The sequence below is a fragment of the Asterias rubens genome, chromosome 14 (assembly GCF_902459465.1).
Source record: "Asterias rubens chromosome 14, eAstRub1.3, whole genome shotgun sequence".
Taxonomy (NCBI): domain Eukaryota; kingdom Metazoa; phylum Echinodermata; class Asteroidea; order Forcipulatida; family Asteriidae; genus Asterias; species Asterias rubens.
The window spans coordinates 3,970,772-3,990,740 of NC_047075.1; the positions used below are offsets into that span (position 1 = coordinate 3,970,772).

Consider the following 19,969-nt stretch of genomic DNA (forward strand, 5'->3'; position numbering starts at 1 on the left):
CATTTTGTTCGGCGTTCTTGTCAAATGCCGACTGCGGTCGGAAAATTGTATTGAGTAGCAGTGTTTAAGCAAGGAATATTGGGTTTGAAGCATAATATGACAATACAGACAAAGAGAATCAACAATTTGGAGATCTAATGTTATTGTTGTATAGTAATGACAAATACCTTAATAGCTTTTTGGTGTAACTGTCGGCAGTGTCATTCAAGCTCGACTAGTTTTGCCTCTACTCATTTTTGTAAGTGTTTAAATATATTTATTTTGTTATGCACAAACCAAGTTGTTTGCATTTGTTGTCACGTGTGTCAAATTAAGCGCTACACTGAAGGACGAAATTTCGCAATGTATATGATACATATAGTTATAATATTAAGAAGACTACATTCGATTTGTTTATCGCCTTATGTAGAGAGTTAGATTGTAGTGTTTGTTAATTATTTTCATTTATTTGGTCAGTATTTGTTGTTGCTGCTGCTGTTGTCGTCGTTGTTGTTGTTGTTGTTGTCGTCGTCGTCGTCGTCGTCGTCGTCGTCGTCGTCGTCGTCGTCGTCGTCGTCGTCGTCGTCGTTGTTGTTGTTGTTGTTGTTGTTGTTGTTGTTGTTTTTGTTGCTTTTGTTGTTTTTGTTGTTGTAATTGTGCTGCGTGCTTCGATGATGTACGCGCTTGGACGCGTACGGTTTGACCTACAAGATGGCGACTTTCAATAGCAAAAATGGGTTATTCAATACGGTCTATAGCTTATTTTTGTACTTAAGCAGCTCAATGCAGGAATGGCTTGCTGCCCATGCTTCTATTCCCATCCATTCCCATGTACTATCTTCTTCTACAAACAATCTCTTCTAACCACCTCTTCTGAAGAATCTCATCTTCCTCAATTCCAATTCTATTTCTGATTTCCATCTTCATACACATATTTTGTAAAACCCATTCCTGTCTTATCCACGATATTCTCAGCAACCTTCAATATAGCACCACATTTAGAATGCGTCCACCCATTTTTCATCCTTCTGTATCTTTCGCCCTTTCAGTCAATAGCTTCGGCTTTGGATTTGGCTTAAGGCTCTGTTCTCTGGTCTGAGGCACTGAGCATGTACGCAAATTGTCAAAACAACTGCGGGCTTAGCCGAATCTGGAGCCGAAGCCATGGTTTCGAAATGGGCCTTAAGGCCCGGTCCCACTGCAGCGATTACGAGAACGATAACGATAACGACGCAAAGAGAACGCATTCCATTGGTTGGATGAGCGTGTGCGTATTCCGCGTGGAGCAATTCAACCAATACAATGCGTTCTCTTTGCGTCGTGATCGTTATCGTTCTTGTTATCGTTGCAGTGTGACTCGGCCTTTAAGTCCGTTTTTCTGATCCATATAATATGCGCCATTAGACCTATTATTTTTTACCATTCTAGGTCCCCATCCAAATTGCTACAACGTTACAGTGAACTCCTCAACCTCCATATCAACAGCTACATATCCTCCACTAACAAGTCAAAGCAACCCCGGAGTTCTTTATAACTGCTGGGAAATCGTAGTTCCAGTCGGAAGACGGGTCGAAGCAGTGTGCAAGTACGCCGTCACTGGGTACGAAGCTCTGAGCCTGTTCGATGACCATTTCGAGCTATCGTCACAAAGTTTTTACCCAGCTACTCTCTTTCCGGATAACATTATTTCGAACAGTAACATTCTGGACATACTGTTAGAATCGGCCGTCGATTATGAAGCATTTTCGATGGAGTGCAACTTAACTTCTGTTGAAAGTAAGTAAAACCTGATTTAACAAAAGGCTAAATTCATCCAAATGGCCTTATTACACAGGCAACTTGATGGAAACAACCAACTGCACTGTGCAAAAAAGGAAGAGAAAACGAATTTTCGTTTTAAAGATTGCCTAGACTGGTAGCCCGGAACACAATGGCAGTTTTGTTTACCAGTTAAGTTTCCATCGTTTACGTAGTTAGTTCTGATTATGCGGACATTGCCGAGAACAAAACAATTATTTAACCTGGTAAGTCTGCTGCCACCAAGCGTCTCAAAAGTCCCCAGTTTGCCGGTGAAGACATGGCTTTAATCAGTCTAAGTACGGTGAGTACGGTGTCACAAAACACATCACTGTTTGCGTTACTGAGAATTCCTTGGTATTTTATGAAAGTGCGCCATGGTCTTGTTCTGCCCCAGTATAGTGATATTTTAAACCCAACGTGGCGGCGGATGCAACATGTGACGATATGACGTCACGTAAAACATTGCTTTGTAAAGCCCGGTTCATACTTCCTGCATATGCGAATGTGAAGCATTTTTTTAACGCAACAATCGGTGCTGCCTTTCCCTTTGTGACGCAGATAAATTCGTTTTGCAATCGCATTCACAGTAAGTATGAACCGGGTTTTACATTGCCACATTTTTGTTATCATTCTTACTACACAGAGTACACTTGCCTTCAGACCAACATTGACATTGTTAAGCCAGTTCCACTCTTCATAGATAAACCTGACTGGCGGATCTACGACTGTGTGTGGTTCCTCACAAGCCCCAACTACACGTTTATAACCATCGATATTGCGGACGCTACTCTTGGAAGCGGGACTGTGTTATCGTTTGGGCGAGTGGTAGGTCGGTATAACAATGTGACGTCACTGGTGGATAGCGTGAACCTGACAACGTCACTGACCAATGGGATGATCTTTTATAGCAACGAGAGGAACCTTCGAATGTCCTTATCCTCTGCAACGTACAACGGACGAGCGTCGTCGTTAAGCCTTCTCATAAGATTTGACAAAGGTTCGTTAACCGATTTTACCCACTGGATTGTTTACAATATAATATAATAATAAAACAAAATATCGAAGTCTCAATGGGCCAGATAAATAAAAACTAGCATTTGCTTTTACTAGTCTTTTACTTAAATCCTTATAAATAAAAGTAAGCCTTAATATTGTTAGTAATTGGTCGAACTAGTAGGCAAAATCAATGCTTGAGGGACTCTTCTTATCGAGATGTAAATAAAACCGAAATTTTACTATTACCTGATAGTTTCACAAGTTACTGGGCCATGTAAAGGCCAGCATTAACAAAATGTCGATAAGTTTAAGATCAGGCATGAGAATTTGCCCAAATCTCTATAAATAACCTTTTACTGGAAAAACATCATTTGCTTGAACGGATTAGTAAATGGTCAGAGAAAAGCACAATAGCGGGGTGTTCAGGAGTATAACAATAGAGGCATGGACTCGCTGATCAATAGCGATTAACGGAAATGCAGGCAGGGCAGTTTCCACTTAGTCAAGTTTTTGATGGCGGCAGTGGCTATGATGAGGAAACAGCAGCCTCTCCACGCCAGCGCTCCAGAGATTGGTTCTTTTAGAGCAATTAAAGTATACAACAAATTTATAAGTAACATTTATCGTTGGATCATTAGACCAAGGGAAAAATAACCCTTTAATACTGACCCGATACCGAGTCATATATGCAACACTGTTGTTCAAGTTAAATCTCAAGCTCCTCATGCAGTAGCTTGTAAAAATACAAGTAATTGCTTCAGTATGTTAGTAAAATGTCGTTTTTATTTATATGTCTATTAGTGAAAGGTAATCCAGCGAGCAAAATGTTCATGCCTGATCTTTTACTTTTCAGTCTTCTTGCTAATGTTGAACCTTTAACTTGATAAGTAATTGCTAGTTTTTATTTATCCGGCCCATTATAGCGCACGTATCTACCAAACAAGGTACTCAAGGCGCTTAGTATACACAATCTTTCAGAAAGATAGCTTATTGCAGTGATGAATTCTGAGACCCAATTAACCAGCACCTTATAAGAGTTTACAAGGTGCTACGGCGCATAGAGCAGCCACAGCCAGGAACACCGGGACGAACCCCTTCTCTTTTCGATAAGTGCACTGGGTTCTTTTCATACAAGCGTTACACAACACATGGGACAACGGCTTTACGTTCCATCCGAACCAATGGTTAAGTGTCTTGCTTAAGGACACAAGTGTCAAAGCTGGGGATTCGAACCCACACTCTGCTGATCAGAAACACCGGAGTTTGAATTCGGTGTTCTTATACGCTCGGCCAAGACACTTCCAACATAGACTGGGCTCCGCTGCCTCAAGAGAAGTCCCCATTGACTAGTAAACAAACGGTCATTAGTCTATTGCTGTTGCATCACGTTAAAAAGCTACTGGTCCCTCAACTGCCTAATTGTAATGCACTGGACACTGTAGTTCATTACCCCCGCTTATTGTATGCAAAAGTTGGGAGACACCAAGTGAGAACACTGTCTTTGACAATACAACCACAGGTGTCAAGTGCCTTTGAGCATTATTTTGTCAATATCTCTGGGTATGAACTTAATTAAAATCCATTTTCACAAAAATACACTTCAAAACGTATATTAAAGTTTGAATGATCAGTTAAAGGTATTTTACCCACTGGATTATTTACAACATAGACTCATCCGCTGCCTTAAGAGAATTTCCCATTGTACACAAAAACTCCATTTTGTTTTTAATGTTTTCTTTTTGTAGATGACGTCTGCGGCCCAAGAAACATCAGCATCATCGAACCAATTCCCTTCATTTTTCCAGTACACAATTTGGGTCTCGTCAAGTGTCTCTGGTTCCTCACAAGTCCGAACCACACGTTCATATACTTGGATATCGCGTATGTCAACATCGAGCCAAAACAACAATTGTCTTTCGGTCGAGTGTATAATTTATCTGGCAACGAGGCATTACTTGAGGACGGGATCTCGCTCAATAAGTCACAACCCAATGGAACTTCCTTCTATTTCAACGGGAACAGCATTTGGATGTCATTTTCCCATGCGACATACATCAATGATGCGTCTCCATGGAGCCTTCTCCTTCGGTATGACGATCATGAAGGTTAGAACATCTTGTATAGTTTACTGTAAGTGTCCAACTTTACTTAAAGTCACCTGAAAATATATTTTTTTTCCTTTCAAACATAAGAGTATATGCTTACGAACAATAAAACAATTTTTTTAGTAATTGTTTGTCACGATTTATATGTTTAAAAAATATGTAAAGTTGTTTTGGGGGGCTGACTCCGCCTACCCCTTTTGTGACGTCAATCGAGGCAGACTTTGCCTGCAATGCGTATAGTAAACACACGTACAAAGTACATGTACGTCCAAGTCGTGAGTTGGTACGTTTCAAAAAGTGTTTTTCTGCATTCAGCAGCAATACACCTGGTCGGCATTGCCGGAAAAAAACCCAAAGAAACTTTTTTTTTAAACGTACAAACTCACGACTTGGTCCGTACATGTACTTTGCAATTGTGTTTACTCTACGCATTACAGGCAAAGTCTGCCTCGATTGATGTCACGAACAGCGCCCTCTCTCGGGTCGGAGTCTACTCTTAAATTTGTAAATAACATAAGAACTGTTTTTTTTAAACCTTAGTTAACTGTTTATTCACATTCCACTCATCAAAACACATAATTAGTGACAAAAGCTTTATTTTGAAAAAATACCTCTTCCAGGTGACTTTAACAAACCACAACAACGACGACGACGACAGCGACAGTTTTATACTAATATATTTATATTTATTTTTAACGCATTGGTATTTCTTTCGGTTATGAAATGCGCTTTATAAGAATTAGCTATTATAACTGTTATTCTTCTTCTTCTTCTTCTTCTTCTTCTTCTTCTTCTTATTATTATTATTAATATATGTTTTGGGTCGTTTAATACCCAAAGTGCCAGTGCATTCACAAAAAGGGGTTCACCACCGTGTTTTCTTGTATGGTTGGCTGCAGATTGCACAACATCACCCTGTAACCCGTTTAAGTGTGGGACAAGGTGCGTGTGTAACCTGGAACATACTTGATTTCTAAATACTTTGAATCTCATCTGGTGAGCTAAAGTATGTTTTCTTTTTGAATTTCTTGAACGTAAGGTCTGTGCAGAGCTGAACAGAGGTTGTGCGAGCCTGATAACAAATGTCTACCGCCGACCACTTTGTGCGATGGTAACGTGGATTGCAAAAATTACATCGATGAAATCGACTGCGGTAGGTGTTTCACTTTTCTTTCTATGGGTTTTGATACCTGTTGTTTCCATAAAATGAATCTCCTCTGACTGTGAATGAAGATGCAATGTAATTTGTAAAAGTTTCAGCTTCTTTAGTCTGCAAGTTTTTGAGAAAATCACTGAGCAATGTTTTCAGGAGAGCATTATCTTGAAGCCGTGTAGGTTTGGTTTAAATCTGTGGCCTTTTGTGATTTATGTCGTACATGTGTATATACCGACTGGTTGTTTCATAAGTACCAGTTGTTCATAGGCATCGTACTGTGGATGGGATATAAACAGTTGGGCCCGTGTGTTGTGTAACGCACATATAACATCCCAGTGCATTTCTAGAAAAGATAATGGGTCGCCCCGGTTTATATGGGGTCGATTTTACATTCAAATGTTAAGGCTTTATGTCCTACGTCGTCCTAACTCGAGATAAGACTAGTCTTAACTAGTCTAAACTCTTTGTAAAATCCACCCCTGGTTTGATTGGCTGCATATTGCGCCACTTTACTTGTAAATCATTACATGGTGCTATTCTAAAGGTGTTGGTCTCATAGTTCAAACAGAGTCCAACATTTTCCAGGCAAATACTGAATGTTCATTGAGCGCCTTGAGTGTCACTGAGTGACGGGTAAAAATGGGCGACTTTGTAAGTAACCACTATTGTTTGTATAATTGTTCTTTCCTAGATTGATTTGTTTTCTTAACTTATTCAGATATTTGCGGAACGACGAACAATCATCTGAAGGATGGAGATTCCATCACTGTTCTGGGAGAGTTACCAAGCAAGCCAGGCTCATTCCCTCACTTCGCCGTTTATCCGGGAAACTCGGAGTCGATTCCGAATAACACCAATGTGTCACTTGTCGGACTGGATACCAACGAGTGTATTTGGATATTCAATGAGCCTGCGGGAAGTCGAGTTCGAATCAAGATAATCGAATACTCTGTATCCTTATTGACGTTACAAATCGGGAGTGGTGTCGATCCTTCTTATGGGGAGCCGATTGCAGTAATAACCGATCATCGTTTACTCCCATTAGAAGTGTCAGCTGATGCCCCTTCCGTTTGGATGACCCTAACAAAACTGAGCACTAGTTCGAGTTTGAAGAGAATAAGAATTGCTGTTACTGTTTATAACATAACCGGTAAGGAGCAGAATGTTTTAAATGGTTGATTTTTTAACCCATGTTAATTTTTTTTTGTATTATGCGCATGCTCAGATCGACGTAACCAATGGGAATTTACCTGGTAAGTCTGCTGCCACCTGGCGTTCTAAAGTCTCCAATTATTGAGAAAATAGAAGTAGCTGTAATAAACAACTTATCAACCAAAAGGACCTATGGTAATAATTCAAAAAATGATGTTATTGGTCCGACGTTTCGACCCTAGTAGAGTCTTTCCACTATAGGGTTAATTATTTCTAAGGCGAATTGACATTGTTTGACTGAAAATGACACAAACATTATGTTCCTCCTAGAGCACAAAATATTAAAAAATAAATTCAAATTCAAACACAGGGACAATGTTTTCTCATTAAGAAATTGATTTGTTGAACAACTCATGCTGCTTGCTTTTTATGAAGTTGGAGGAGTTTTGCGGCCCAACGAAATTTAATGATCGTTGTTGACTAGTGGCATCCAAACTGGTAAAACTGTTGATATTTTTTTAATGGAACACTCATTTTGAAAATGACTTAACCTGGTGTTAAGATGAATGGATTTTGTCGAAACTGGGGGAGAAAACGGTAAACATTTAACTTGTCTATTTTATTTTTAGAATGTGAGGACGAGGAGTTATTGTGCCGTTCTGGGTTACATTGCGTTAACACATCGTCTGTATGCGATGGCAGGAAACATTGTGCTGCTCACGAAGACGAGTTAGGATGTGGTAAGGTGTTATTTGGTATACTTGATTGATCTTCTATTTAAAGATTTTAATAGTTGTTAAAGGCACTGGGTACCTTTCGTAGTAATACTGTAAAGGACCAATATACTCACTCCGTGTATCAAAACATGCATAAAAAAACAAATCCCTGAAATAGTTGCTGAAATCCCTGAAATAGTTGCTGAATTGATTTCTTGATTAGAGCTTAGTAATGTCATTATCAAAAGCTTTAACATTAACCCAAACAGGTTTTTGCATTTTGTTTTAAGGGGTAATTTTCAAAATTTATCGCTTAAAATTGCCATCAAAGTCTCAAAATTGCTATTGAAACAGGACTTTAAAGCTTAAACTCTGTTTTTAGGGGTGTGTGATGATCATCACTACGCATGCGCATCAGGATTGTGTGTCCCGAGGTATCAGAGATGTAACGGGAAGATAAACTGTGACGACATGACCGATGAGCTCCATTGCGGTAAGACTCAACCTAAAAGAACCAATGGGGTTTAGTTTATTTTACGGACAAAAGCAAAAAAAGATATAAAACATCCTTTGCATCTGTCAACTAAGACCTGTTATCTCAAAGTCATTCTTTTCCAAACAGTAGTGTAAATTGACCGACGAATTGTACTACGGTAAGAATCAACCAAACATATTTCGTTATAATATGACCATTCCTGTCACATATCCCACTTCTGACACCATTTTAGATTTAAGAGGACTACTCATATAAAAACCGACAATGCTTACTCGGGGCCCTGAACACAGTTTGACAATTTCTAGTTCTTAGTACTGGAGGGAAAGTACAATTTTGCCCTTCATATCTATTTGTAGTCGCGTTGTGTATTTATTAGGAAGGGGAGGGGAGGAGGGGGGGCAATAAGACGGACCATGGAAGTTGTGTATTTGTCACTTTAAGAATCTGTCTTCCTTTGGAAAATGCATCGACAGTTTTTTTTCTCAGCAAGCAGACACTTTCTTCAGCTGTGTCTTGCAGATATGATTTATGTTGCTTCCTTCTTGTGTTTACAAATCAGCATAACAAAACACCAACCGGTTGCACGACCTCCAACCTGAACAGACACTATTGCTATTACTAAACCCTGCCGTTCTTTACTGTTTACTTTCAGGTTTATGCGCAAATGAAACGATTCAAACAACCGTCGATGCTCCCAATTCTCTCATCCAGCAGGTTGATGGAGGACTGGTTTGCATTTGGCTTCTGACCTCTGACCCAGGGTTCAGAGTGCAGCTGGAAATGATTGAACTCCCTTATTGCAAAGTTTCCATCGGTGAGGGCGCTTTTTCAATGGGGAACATCACCCGGATGATTACACTACCGGTCAATTATCCGTATACTTGGTCTTTCCCGCCATTTTTATCGCTAAGTGGACCAACGATATGGATAAAGAAAACCGATTGCAGCGACAGGATAGACAGGGTGTATTCTGCGAAAATATACAATACCACTATTATCAACATCAAGCAGTACAACGTAAATGGTAAGCCTTTACCAAGATAAGAACTATAGTATTCGTGGTTATAAATGGTGTGTGAAGTTTTGCAGGGGTGAAAAAAAAAGTGACTATAAATACTAAATGGTAAACTTGCACGTACAACCATGTATAATATTATTTCGGAAAGGGGGCAGTAAGACGGACCATGTAAATATTGGTCACTTTTAGAATCTAACCGTTCCTTTGAAAATGCTTACGACATTCTGCTGCTGTTTTCTCAGCAAGCAGACACTATATTTCAGCTGAAACTGTAGCAAAATAGTTAAATAAACATGCGGGTACAACCATGTATAATATATATTTTGAGGGAGTGATAACGCTCTAAAAAGAGCTGGTGTGGTCTCGACGTTTCGAACAGTATACTCTGTTCGTCTTCAGGATAATGGTGGTCAACTGGTGGTGGTGGTTGAGGGATGCACATTTGGGCGGGAAGTGTCCCAGCCGTTCTTTGTCGGTGAAGCCTGTGAGTTTGTTGCTGGCTGGGGTGTGTTGTGGATAAGCTGCTGCTGGGAGCATTCTGCTCGAGACAAACGGAGTATTTTCTGCTTGAGAAAAAAAACAATTTAACCGACACCGGTTTTTGGGTGAACACAGTAATTTTTTTAATATCATAATATGACTGATTGATAGCAGTGTCGTTTTGTTTTTAGAATGTGCCGAGGATGAATTCTCATGCACCTCGGGCCCAAGATGCGTTCCTGAATCAGCAGTATGTGATGGATGGGGGGACTGCCCTGAGAAAGAGGATGAGTTTGGTTGTGGTAATGTATTCATGTTTTGTTTTTGTTTTTAAGTAGAAAGCACAAGTAAAGAGACATTTTTACACAAAGTTGTTTATACAAACTTTTGAGACCCTTTCGCAAATACCTTGGCGAGCGCTAACTATAATTGAATAAGGTGCATGCTGGTCTAGATAGCGATCAAACTTGATCGGTAGGCTAGCTAGACCGGCTTGGACCTCATTCCACGCAAGTCTTGTTCAGTAGGGCGACATTGTGGGTTACGTAAATAATATAATTATTTGACAAAACAACGGTAATGTAAACTCGTTATAGATTTACGATTGTTACATTGTCTATTTTTTGAGAACTCATGATTTTCAGTAGAGAAGGAGTTATTGGGCAAGGGTAAATGCTATTTTGATTGTTTCCATATTTCTAAACTTAATTATTTTTTATTTGTAGGTAAAACTGCAAGGCTTATCTGTTGATAATTTAAACTAAAACAGCATTGTTTGGACCCTGTACATATTTTCAGGCACAATTTATCAAGTACACAAGGCTATAGCCTTGTACACACTTTCAGGTACACATTGCTACAGCCATGTACTCGTTTCCAGGTGCACAGGGCTATAACTTGTAGACATCTTTAGGAACACAAGGCTATAGCCTTGTACATATTTTCATGTACACAATTAAGGCTACATGTTAAAGTTTACAATACTATAACCTTGTACACATTTTCAGGTGCACAACAAGCCTTGTACACATCTTCAGGTTAGCCTGATGTACACATGTTTAGGTACACCAGCATTGTACACATTTTCAGGTACACAAGGCTGTAGCCTTGTACATATTTTCGGGTACAGAAGGCTATAATTATAGCCTTGTAGACATTTCAAGGTATAACAGGACTATAGCCTTGTACACATTTTCGGGTACACAAGGCTTTGCAAGTACACAAGGCTGTCCTTGAAAACATTTTCAGATGCACAAGGCTTATAGACTTCTGCACATTTTCAGATACACAAGGCTGTTTTGACAAGTACTAAAGGCTAGAGCCTTGTACACATTTTCAGGTCTACAGCTAGACCCCTGTACACAATGTCAGGTGCACAAGGCTACAACCTTGTACACATTTTTAGCCTTGTACATAAGTACACTAAAGCCACATTTTTAGGCTAGAGCTTTTGCACCTGAAAATTGTTCTTTGTATACTTGTCAAATTATGCCTAAATATGTGTAGAAGGCTACATCAATTAATAAAATAATAATTTGCTATAAAAATGCAGTGAAATAAATATTGTTTCTAGTTTATTTCTCCTCCTGTCGAAGATGGTCCTGGTCATCCCCCTTGTGTTTTTCCAAATTTGTACAAGAATTTAATAAAATAAATGTTGAACTTAGTACCCCTTGTGTTATTTTCAATTTTTTATCCAAAATTTATTAAAAAATGAAACCTACCCCTTGAAAAAAAAACATGTTGGTTGGGACTCGTATCTTGTCAATTTGAACCTAAATTTGATGGAAATGCTGGACTTACCCCTTCGGATATTTTCAATGTATTAACCAATTTGGAGAAAGCAAATGCTGGACTTTGGTCTTGTAATTTTGGAACAAAATTCGATGAAAATGCTGGACTTGCACTTTGTGATATTTTCATTTTTTAGCCCAAAATTTGATAAGAACACTGGACCTCTAGATATTTTAAATACTAAATTTTGCCTAATTTCAAATGTCAATACTTCCGCAAATATTTGAAAAAGTGGTGGCGCCATACGGAAAATTTCAACAATGAAATAATAATGTTATTATACAAGTTACTTATTCCTGCAAATAATAAATAAACTATTACAAAAATAGACCCCTACACCTTTACAAGAGGTAAGCTACTTGGTTTAACACCACCTCTTGTTACAAAAAAACGTTTATTTATCACTGGGCCACTACTCCTTTTACTTAATGTGCGTTCGAGTTTAATGTTATACCTAAGAATAAACAAATTTAAATCAAAATGTAGTAAAAGAACACCTATGATTCGAACCCCGTACCTTTGGGTGTAGAGTCTGGAGCCCTTCCACTGGACCACTACTCCTCTTACTTCATTTGCGTTCGCGTTTTGAATTTATACTTTAGAATGAACAACTAAATTGTATATCAAAATGTATTATAGCTTATGCCTTATCCGTTTTTTACGCATATTCATATTGGGTGAGAAAATTTTTAACAATGAAATAATAATGTTGTTATATATACAAGTTATTTATTCCAGCAAATAATAAATAAACTAATACAAAGAATAGGCCCCGGTACCTTAGTTCTGTCATCGTTGCGCTAAATTATTTCAAATTTCTAAGAAGCGGTTACCTACTTAGTTTAATACCACCATTTATCACAATTACAACGTTTACTTATCACTTTTAATGATTTCAGTCTTCGATTCTCGCATTTCGAATCATTCCGCGAGATCTTGCGGGAGCCAGTTGCGTACCCATGTGGTCTTGGACAGGCACCGGTGATTGGAACCAGACAAAGCAAACGGAAAACACCCAACTACCGCTTAACACCATATAAACGCAGAGTAGAGGTCTGGGTACTCGACGGCTTGATGCCGTGACACGAGATTCAAAATTCAAAATGGCCACCAGCCATGTTTGAGAAGTTGTCAATACCGTGGATATACTTACGATAATTTGATGTGATTTAATGTCTCTATGGGTAAGCTTTACCATGTAGTTTGTTTAAGTTCATAGTGTAGATTAGGAGTAGGCTTCGTGGAAGACGTGTAAACACCTGGATTGTCATAAAACGGGTTAATTTGTCGCATTTCTATTCCACCCTCCGAAGCTTACATAAACAACGGCAACCCGGAAGTTGTGCCCACTGGTCGGTCATTGCATAATATTGACAAATTGCTGTCAATCAGAGGAAACAATCGACTTTCCTTAGTGTAGCTTAGTTTTTCCATTATATTTTTTCTTCATCTCGTAGCTTGTTGTATATTATTAGATAAGTCTGTGGGCCAGACGTACTTGTTTCTAAAATGTTATTTTATTATTATTTTTGTTTTGGTAAACTGCTCACCAACCCTAATGACCGGTGCTGTGGTATTATCCAAAGAATTGATAATGGTGAAACTGTTTGGCACCTGCAGTCCTTTACTCTGAACTGCCCAATTTGTTTTTTTTTGTTCTTTTCATGACAACAGTATTTTTTGCAGTATAAATAAAGTTTTTTTTTTTTTATATTTTTTAATTAATAAAGTATTTTTTATAGTTTAATAATACAGGCGTATTTTTTTTCTAAAATCACTCGCAAACACTTCATTTTAAAATCACCTGAAATTTCATGCAAAGGTGTAATGGAGGTTTTAGTCGTAAACTTAGCAACTTTTTGTTATGAATTATTGCAATGTTTTCGATGTAACGGTAGCTTAAACTTAACCAAGATTATAGTGAATATTTGAGACTTTTCCAATTTGTTCCAGCAGCCTGTAAATTGTATATTGTCTTCTACATAATGTTAGATTTTGAAGCAAATAGGATGAAAAAACGTCAAGATATACCCCTTGTCGTTTTTCCTAAATCGGCCGAAAATTTTTAATTTCAAAAATCGCCTGAAATTTCACAGTGTATTATTTGAGTAGTCCACCTTCTAGTTTGTTTTATATTTTTATATAACGGTTTCTCAAATAATATTGTACACATTAAAACAAATACTACGACACACGGCGAGTACCCACCAAGAACACTGGTGGAATCAACGCTTTTATTTATTCCCGCCGTCATGTTGATCCCAGCTAGCCTACACCCAACCCCAAACCCCGCCACCCTCCCCCAGCAACAATCCACAATTCCCACGTCAAACCGATAATTCACAACAATACCGTTTCCCCCGTAAACTAATTTTCTCTAACCCACAGCGTGTGTATTCAACTCGATTATTTTCTAAGTTCGAACAAAAGAGTCCACTGTATGCCTATGTTTCCTGGTTATTATTGTGTGCCTATACTTACAGTGTATGCCTTCCGATCGCAGTATATTTTTAAGTCCCCCTGTCCACCAATACCTACTCCTAAGTAATGCATATGCTTTTGCTTTTACTCGCAGATTATTTACCAAGTATAAAGCAAGGATTTCCTTATGCCATAGTACCACGCGAACCGTGCCTCCCAATTAAGCTAAATTGTCTATACTTATGCCTACAGCGTGTGCCTTCAACTCAATAATATTGTCTAAGTCCGAACCAAAGAGTTCCCCATATGACTATGTTTCATAAGTAAATGGTCCATACCTACAGCGTGTTCCTTCAACTCAAATATTTTCTAAGTCCGAACCAGTGAGTCCTCCATATGCTTATAATTATTTTTCCTACAACCATGCCAACAGCGCAGGCCACTCGTAAATTACTAAGTATAAAGTACTGATTTTACTATGCCATAGCATCGTGTGTAAGGTTTTCCACTGGCAAATTATATACCAAGTATAAATTATATACTAAGTATATAGCATTGACATTCCCATACCATAGTATCCTATAAAAAGTATTCAACTCACAAATTATATACTAAGTATAAAGCATTGAAATCCCATACCATAGTATCCTATGAAAAGTATTCAACTCACAAATTATATACTAAGTATAAAGCATTGAAATCCCATACCATAGTATCCTATGAAAAGTATTCAACTCACAAATTATATACTAAGTATAAAGCATTGAAATCCCATGCCATAGCTTTCTATGTAAAGTATGGACCGAAGGTTTATCAGGTCTAAAATGCGAATGATCTTGGGGGGGACCCAAGTGGGTGTCGTAGGTGGGTGTCGGCTTCCGTAGCGAAGGGTCCCCGGTTCGAACCCCGGTGGTGGCAGCGCGGTTGCCGTCCGAGAAGTCTCGACTCACCAGACAGTGGCACCCACCGCGCAGTGGCACTCACCGCTAGCACTCGCTGAGGAAAGAAACTTTAAACTTAAAACTTAAAACGAACCTATGCTCTTTTTTATATAAATTTATTTTTTTTCATTAAAAAAATATTTTTAAAACTTCTGGAACTTTTCTGTAGCGGGATTCGATCCCGGGACCTCTCGGTCCTCAGACCAGAGCCCTTCCACTGGGCCACTGGTCCTTCTTACTTAAAGTGCGTTCGAGTTTAATTTTAAACCTTCGTATGGACAACTTTAAATCAAAACTTTGTAAAAGAACACCCAGGATTCGAACCCCGTACCTTTGGGTGTAGAGTCCGGAGCCCTTCCACTGGGCCACTGGTCCTTCTTACTTAAGTGCGTTCGAGTTTAATTTTAAACCTTCGTATGGACAACTTTCAATCAAAACTTTGTAAAAGAACACCCAGGATTCGAACCCCGTACCTTTGGGTGTAGAGTCCGGAGCCCTTCCACTGGGCCACGTCTCCTCTTACTTAAATTGTGTTCGAGTTTAATTGTAAACCTTCGAATGAAAAACGTTTAATTAAAACGCAGTAAAAGAACACCCGGGATTCGAACCCCGTACCATTGGGTGTAGAGTCCGAAGCCCTTCCATTGGGCCACTACTCATCTTACCTCGGTTGCGTTCGAGTTTAATTGTATACCTTAAAATGAACAACTTAAAATTAAAACGTATTTAGCTTTAGCCTTCCAAGTGTAAAGCAAGGATTTCCCTATGCCATAGGGAACCGCGTAAACCAATGTTCTCAAGCGTACTAAAAGAATACGGACCGGGATTCGAACCCCGTACCATTGGGTGTAGAGTCGGGAGCCCTTCCATTGGGCCACTACTTCTCTTACATCAGTTGCGTTCGAGTTTAATGTTATACCCTAGAATGAACAATTTTAAATCAAAACTTATTTTAATTATGCCTTCCACTCGCAAATTATTTACGAAGTGTAAAGCAAGGATTTCCCTATGCCATAGGATACCGCGTAAAGCAATGTTCTTAAGCGTGTAAAAAGAACACAGGCCGGGGTTCGAACCTCGTACCATCGGGTGTAGAGTCCGGAGCCCTTCCAATGGGCCACCACTACTCTTACTTTATTGGCGTTCGAGTTTAATGTTATACCCTAGAATGAACAATTTTAAATCAAAAAGTATTATTTGCCTCCCAAATTATTTATTAAGTGTAAAGCAAGGATTTCCCTCTGCCGTACGGCACCGCATAAACCCTTGTTCTCAAGCGTAGAAAAAGAACACAGACCGGGATTCGAACCCCGTACCATCGGGTGTAGAGTCCGGAGCCCTTCCATTGGGCCACCACTGCTCTTACTTCATTTGCGTTCGAGTTTAATTGTACACCCTAGAATGAACACCTTTAAATAAAAACGTATTTATGCCTTCCACTCGCAAATTATTTACCAAGTGTAAAGCAAGGATTTCCCTCTGCCGTACGGCACCGCGTAAACCCTTGTTCTCAAGCGCAGAAAAAGAACACAGACCGGGATTTGAACCCCGTATCGTTGGGTGTAGAGTCCGGAGCCCTTCCATTGGGCCACTACTCATCTTACTTTGGTTGCGTTCGAGTTTAATTGTATACCTTAAAATGAACAACTTAAAATCAAAACGTATTATAGCTTTAGCCTTCCACTCGCAAATTATTTACACAAATTATAAGTGTAAAGCAAGGATTTCCCTATGCCATAGGGAACCGCGTAAACCAATGTTCTCAAGCGTACTAAAAGAACACGGACCGGGATTCGAACCTCGTACCATTGGGTGTAGAGTCGGGAGCCCTTCCATTGGGCCACTACTACTCTTACATCATTTGCGTTCGAGTTTAATGTTATACCATAGAATGACAAATTTTAAATCAAAACTTATTTTAATTATGCCTTCCACTCGCAAATTATTTATTAAGTGTAAAGCAAGGGTTTCCTTATGCCATAGGGAACCGCGTAAACCCTTGTTCTCAAGCGTAGAAAAAGAACACATACCGGGATTCGAACTCCGCACCATTGGGTGTAGAGTCCGGAGCCCTTCCATTGGGCCACAACTCATCTTACTTCGGTTACGTTCGAGTTTGATTGTATACCTTAAAATTAACAACTTGAAGTCAAAACGTATTATAGCTTTGGCCTTCCACTCGCACATTATTTATTAAGTGTAAAGCAAGGATTTCCCTCACCATAGGGTACCGCGCAAACCAATGTTCTTAAGCATACTAAAAGAACACAGACAGGGATTCGAACCCCGTACCATTGGGTGTAGAGCCCGGAGCCCTTCAATTGGGCCACAACTGCTCTTACTTCATTTGCCTTCGAGTTTAATGTTAGACCCTAGAATGAACAATTTTAAATAAAAACGTATTTATGCCTTCCACTTGCAAATTATTTACCAAGTGTAAAGCAAGGATTTCCCTCTGCCATAGGGCACCGCGTAAAACCCTTGTTCTCGAGCGTAGAAAAAAAAGAACACATACCGGGATTCGAACCCCGTACCGTTGGGTGTAGAGTCGGGAGCCCTTCCATTGGGCCACTACTCATCTTACTTTGGTTGCGTTCGAGTTTAATTGTATACCTCAGAATGAACAATTTTAAATCAAAACATATTCCAGCTTACGCATTCCACTCACTCGTAGTTTATGTCCTTATACCATAGGGTACTGCGTAAACCAATGTTCTTATGCGTAGAAAAAGACACACACCGGGGCTTGAACCCAGTACCTTCTGCTTTAGAATCCGGAGCTCTACCACCGGGCCACGACTCTTCTTATGAACAATGGGGTCGAGTTTAACAATAACCTTAGAATAAACAACTCTATGCGTAGAAAAAAGAGCACTGGGTCGACCCCGTACCTTTTGCATTTTGTTATAGTATATAGCATCATGCTCAAAATACACCGTTATAAACGGATACGATGTCGTGATTGGGACTGTGTACAACAGAGTTAAAGCATTGCGACGGTGTTTGGGATAAAGAAAATGCACGGGACTAGAACCAGCATACTTAACTGAAAAAATATCAGCGCTTCCCAAAATCTCTAACGGGGCAACCAGGGCAGATGGAGGGGAACTGAGGGCGTTATGAGTGGCCAACGAAACCATAATTCATTATTTTAGTAATAAATTATTGATAATCTAGGTTATTGACTCCAGATGAGAAACGACACGGGTTCTTCTTTATGTTTCCATTTATTTGTTTAATATTCAAGTTTCTACATTTCACATTAATTAAAATGCTCTTTTAATCAAGAGAAAAATAAACCAGACAATCAACTCATTCAAATTTAAGCAGCGAAAACAGTGTGTACACAATTTTATTTAAATCATTACAATAATTAAAACGTCAAGTGTATATAATTGTGTGCTTGTGTAAATAATACAAATGTTGACAATATTATGAAATTATCATAGTCACATTGCCAGACTTAAAGTATACATTTTGGAACATTGATGAAGCTAGGCTATGTACATGTACACGTCTGCAGTGAATAATTAAATACAATAAAATAAATTCCTGAATAATCAACGGAAAGACAACAAACTATACTGACCCCCCCCCCCAGAATTATGAGTGAAAACACACCATCGCCCGTTATGTTGTGAACAGTAGACCTACATACAAAAGTACCAGCTATATAGACGCAGTGTACAGTACATGTATGTACTCGTACTAGAAACATAAATAACAGACATTGCTATTACCAACGTTCTTAGGGAGTTTAAAGACTTATTATTGAATCAGAATAAACGAGTATACATTAGTCTTGCCTGAACAGTTCCCTGAAGATTAAACCACGTCAAATTTGCTCTAAATATCGTCCACGGAGACAGCCAGTGTCAATGCATGCTTGGAGACCATTTCGAAAACACATGTGTACGCGGCAAACTGCTTGGTACGAAGCATTGGTATAAGACCAACTATAGGGTACCCGCCTGTCCGTTTTCTTGTCGCAATATCTTGCTTACTTCTTTATTATAACAGTGCCTCAAAATCAAGAGAGATTAATTGAATATTTGAGACCTATACCATTATTCCATCAACCTGTAACTTACACACGAAGAACCCCTTGTCATTTTCAAAAATCGGCCGAAATTGTTGTTTTCCAAATCGCCTGAAATTTGATATATAGGTGTAATAGAGGGCGTGGAGCAAGACAATCTTGGTTTTATTTGTCTACGATGGCTACGGTTTAAAATCAAGATTGTTCCAGGAACCTGTAAGTTGGAGACTGTCTTATACACATGAAGAACTTCCTTCGGTAAAAATTTGAGGCAATTCGGAGAGAAAAAGTTTTCGAGGTTGAAAAAACGGCAAGCTTACCCCCTTGTCGTTTTTTCAAAAATCGGCCGAAATTTGTGTTTTCCAAATCGCCTGAAATTTCATACAAAGGTGTAATTGAGGTCGAGGAGCAAGAGAATCTTGGTTTTATTCGTCTACGATGGCTACTTTTTGAGATAATGCCTTAATTCGGATATAACGACGGTGTGAGATCAAGATTAAATTGAACATTGGAGACCCATCCTATTGTTCCAGCAACCTGTAACTTGGAGACTGTCTTATACACATGAAGAGCATCCTTTGATTAAATTTTGAGGCGATTCGGAGAGAAAAAGTTTTCGAGGTTGAAAAAACGGCAAGCTTACCCCCTTGTCGTTTTTTCAAAAATCGGCCGAAATTTGTGTTTTCCAAATCGCCTGAAATTTCATACAAAGGTGTAATTTAGGTCGAGGAGCAAGAGAATCTTGGTTTTATTCGTCTACTACGATGGCTACTTTTTGAGATAATGCCTTAATTCGGATATAACGACGGTTTAAGATCAAGATTAAACTGAACATTTGAGACCCATCCTATTGTTCCAGCAACCTGTAACTTGGGG

General features: G+C 39.0%; 1 protein-coding gene across 1 annotated transcript; it reads left to right on the top strand.

The window, feature by feature from the left end:
* Positions 1–1,727: 1,727 nt before the first annotated feature.
* Positions 1,728–7,957, top strand: LOC117299569. The gene is made up of 7 exons (XM_033783118.1): positions 1,728–1,755; positions 2,423–2,776; positions 4,521–4,880; positions 5,920–6,033; positions 6,755–7,050; positions 7,262–7,289; positions 7,818–7,957. Exons 1-7 carry the CDS (start codon positions 1,728–1,730, stop codon positions 7,955–7,957), a joined length of 1,320 nt encoding a protein of 439 aa, XP_033639009.1.
* Positions 7,958–19,969: the final 12,012 nt, after the last annotated feature.

Bases quoted from the DNA above. Each gene is read 5' to 3' on its own strand.
- LOC117299569 (XM_033783118.1), top strand. From the start codon at position 1,728: ATGGAGTGCAACTTAACTTCTGTTGAAA. The intron at 1,756-2,422 runs GTAAGTAAAACC...CTTACTACACAG, and splicing joins CAACTTAACTTCTGTTGAAA to AGTACACTTGCCTTCAGACC. The intron at 7,051-7,261 runs GTAATAACCGAT...GCGCATGCTCAG, and splicing joins CTTATGGGGAGCCGATTGCA to ATCGACGTAACCAATGGGAA.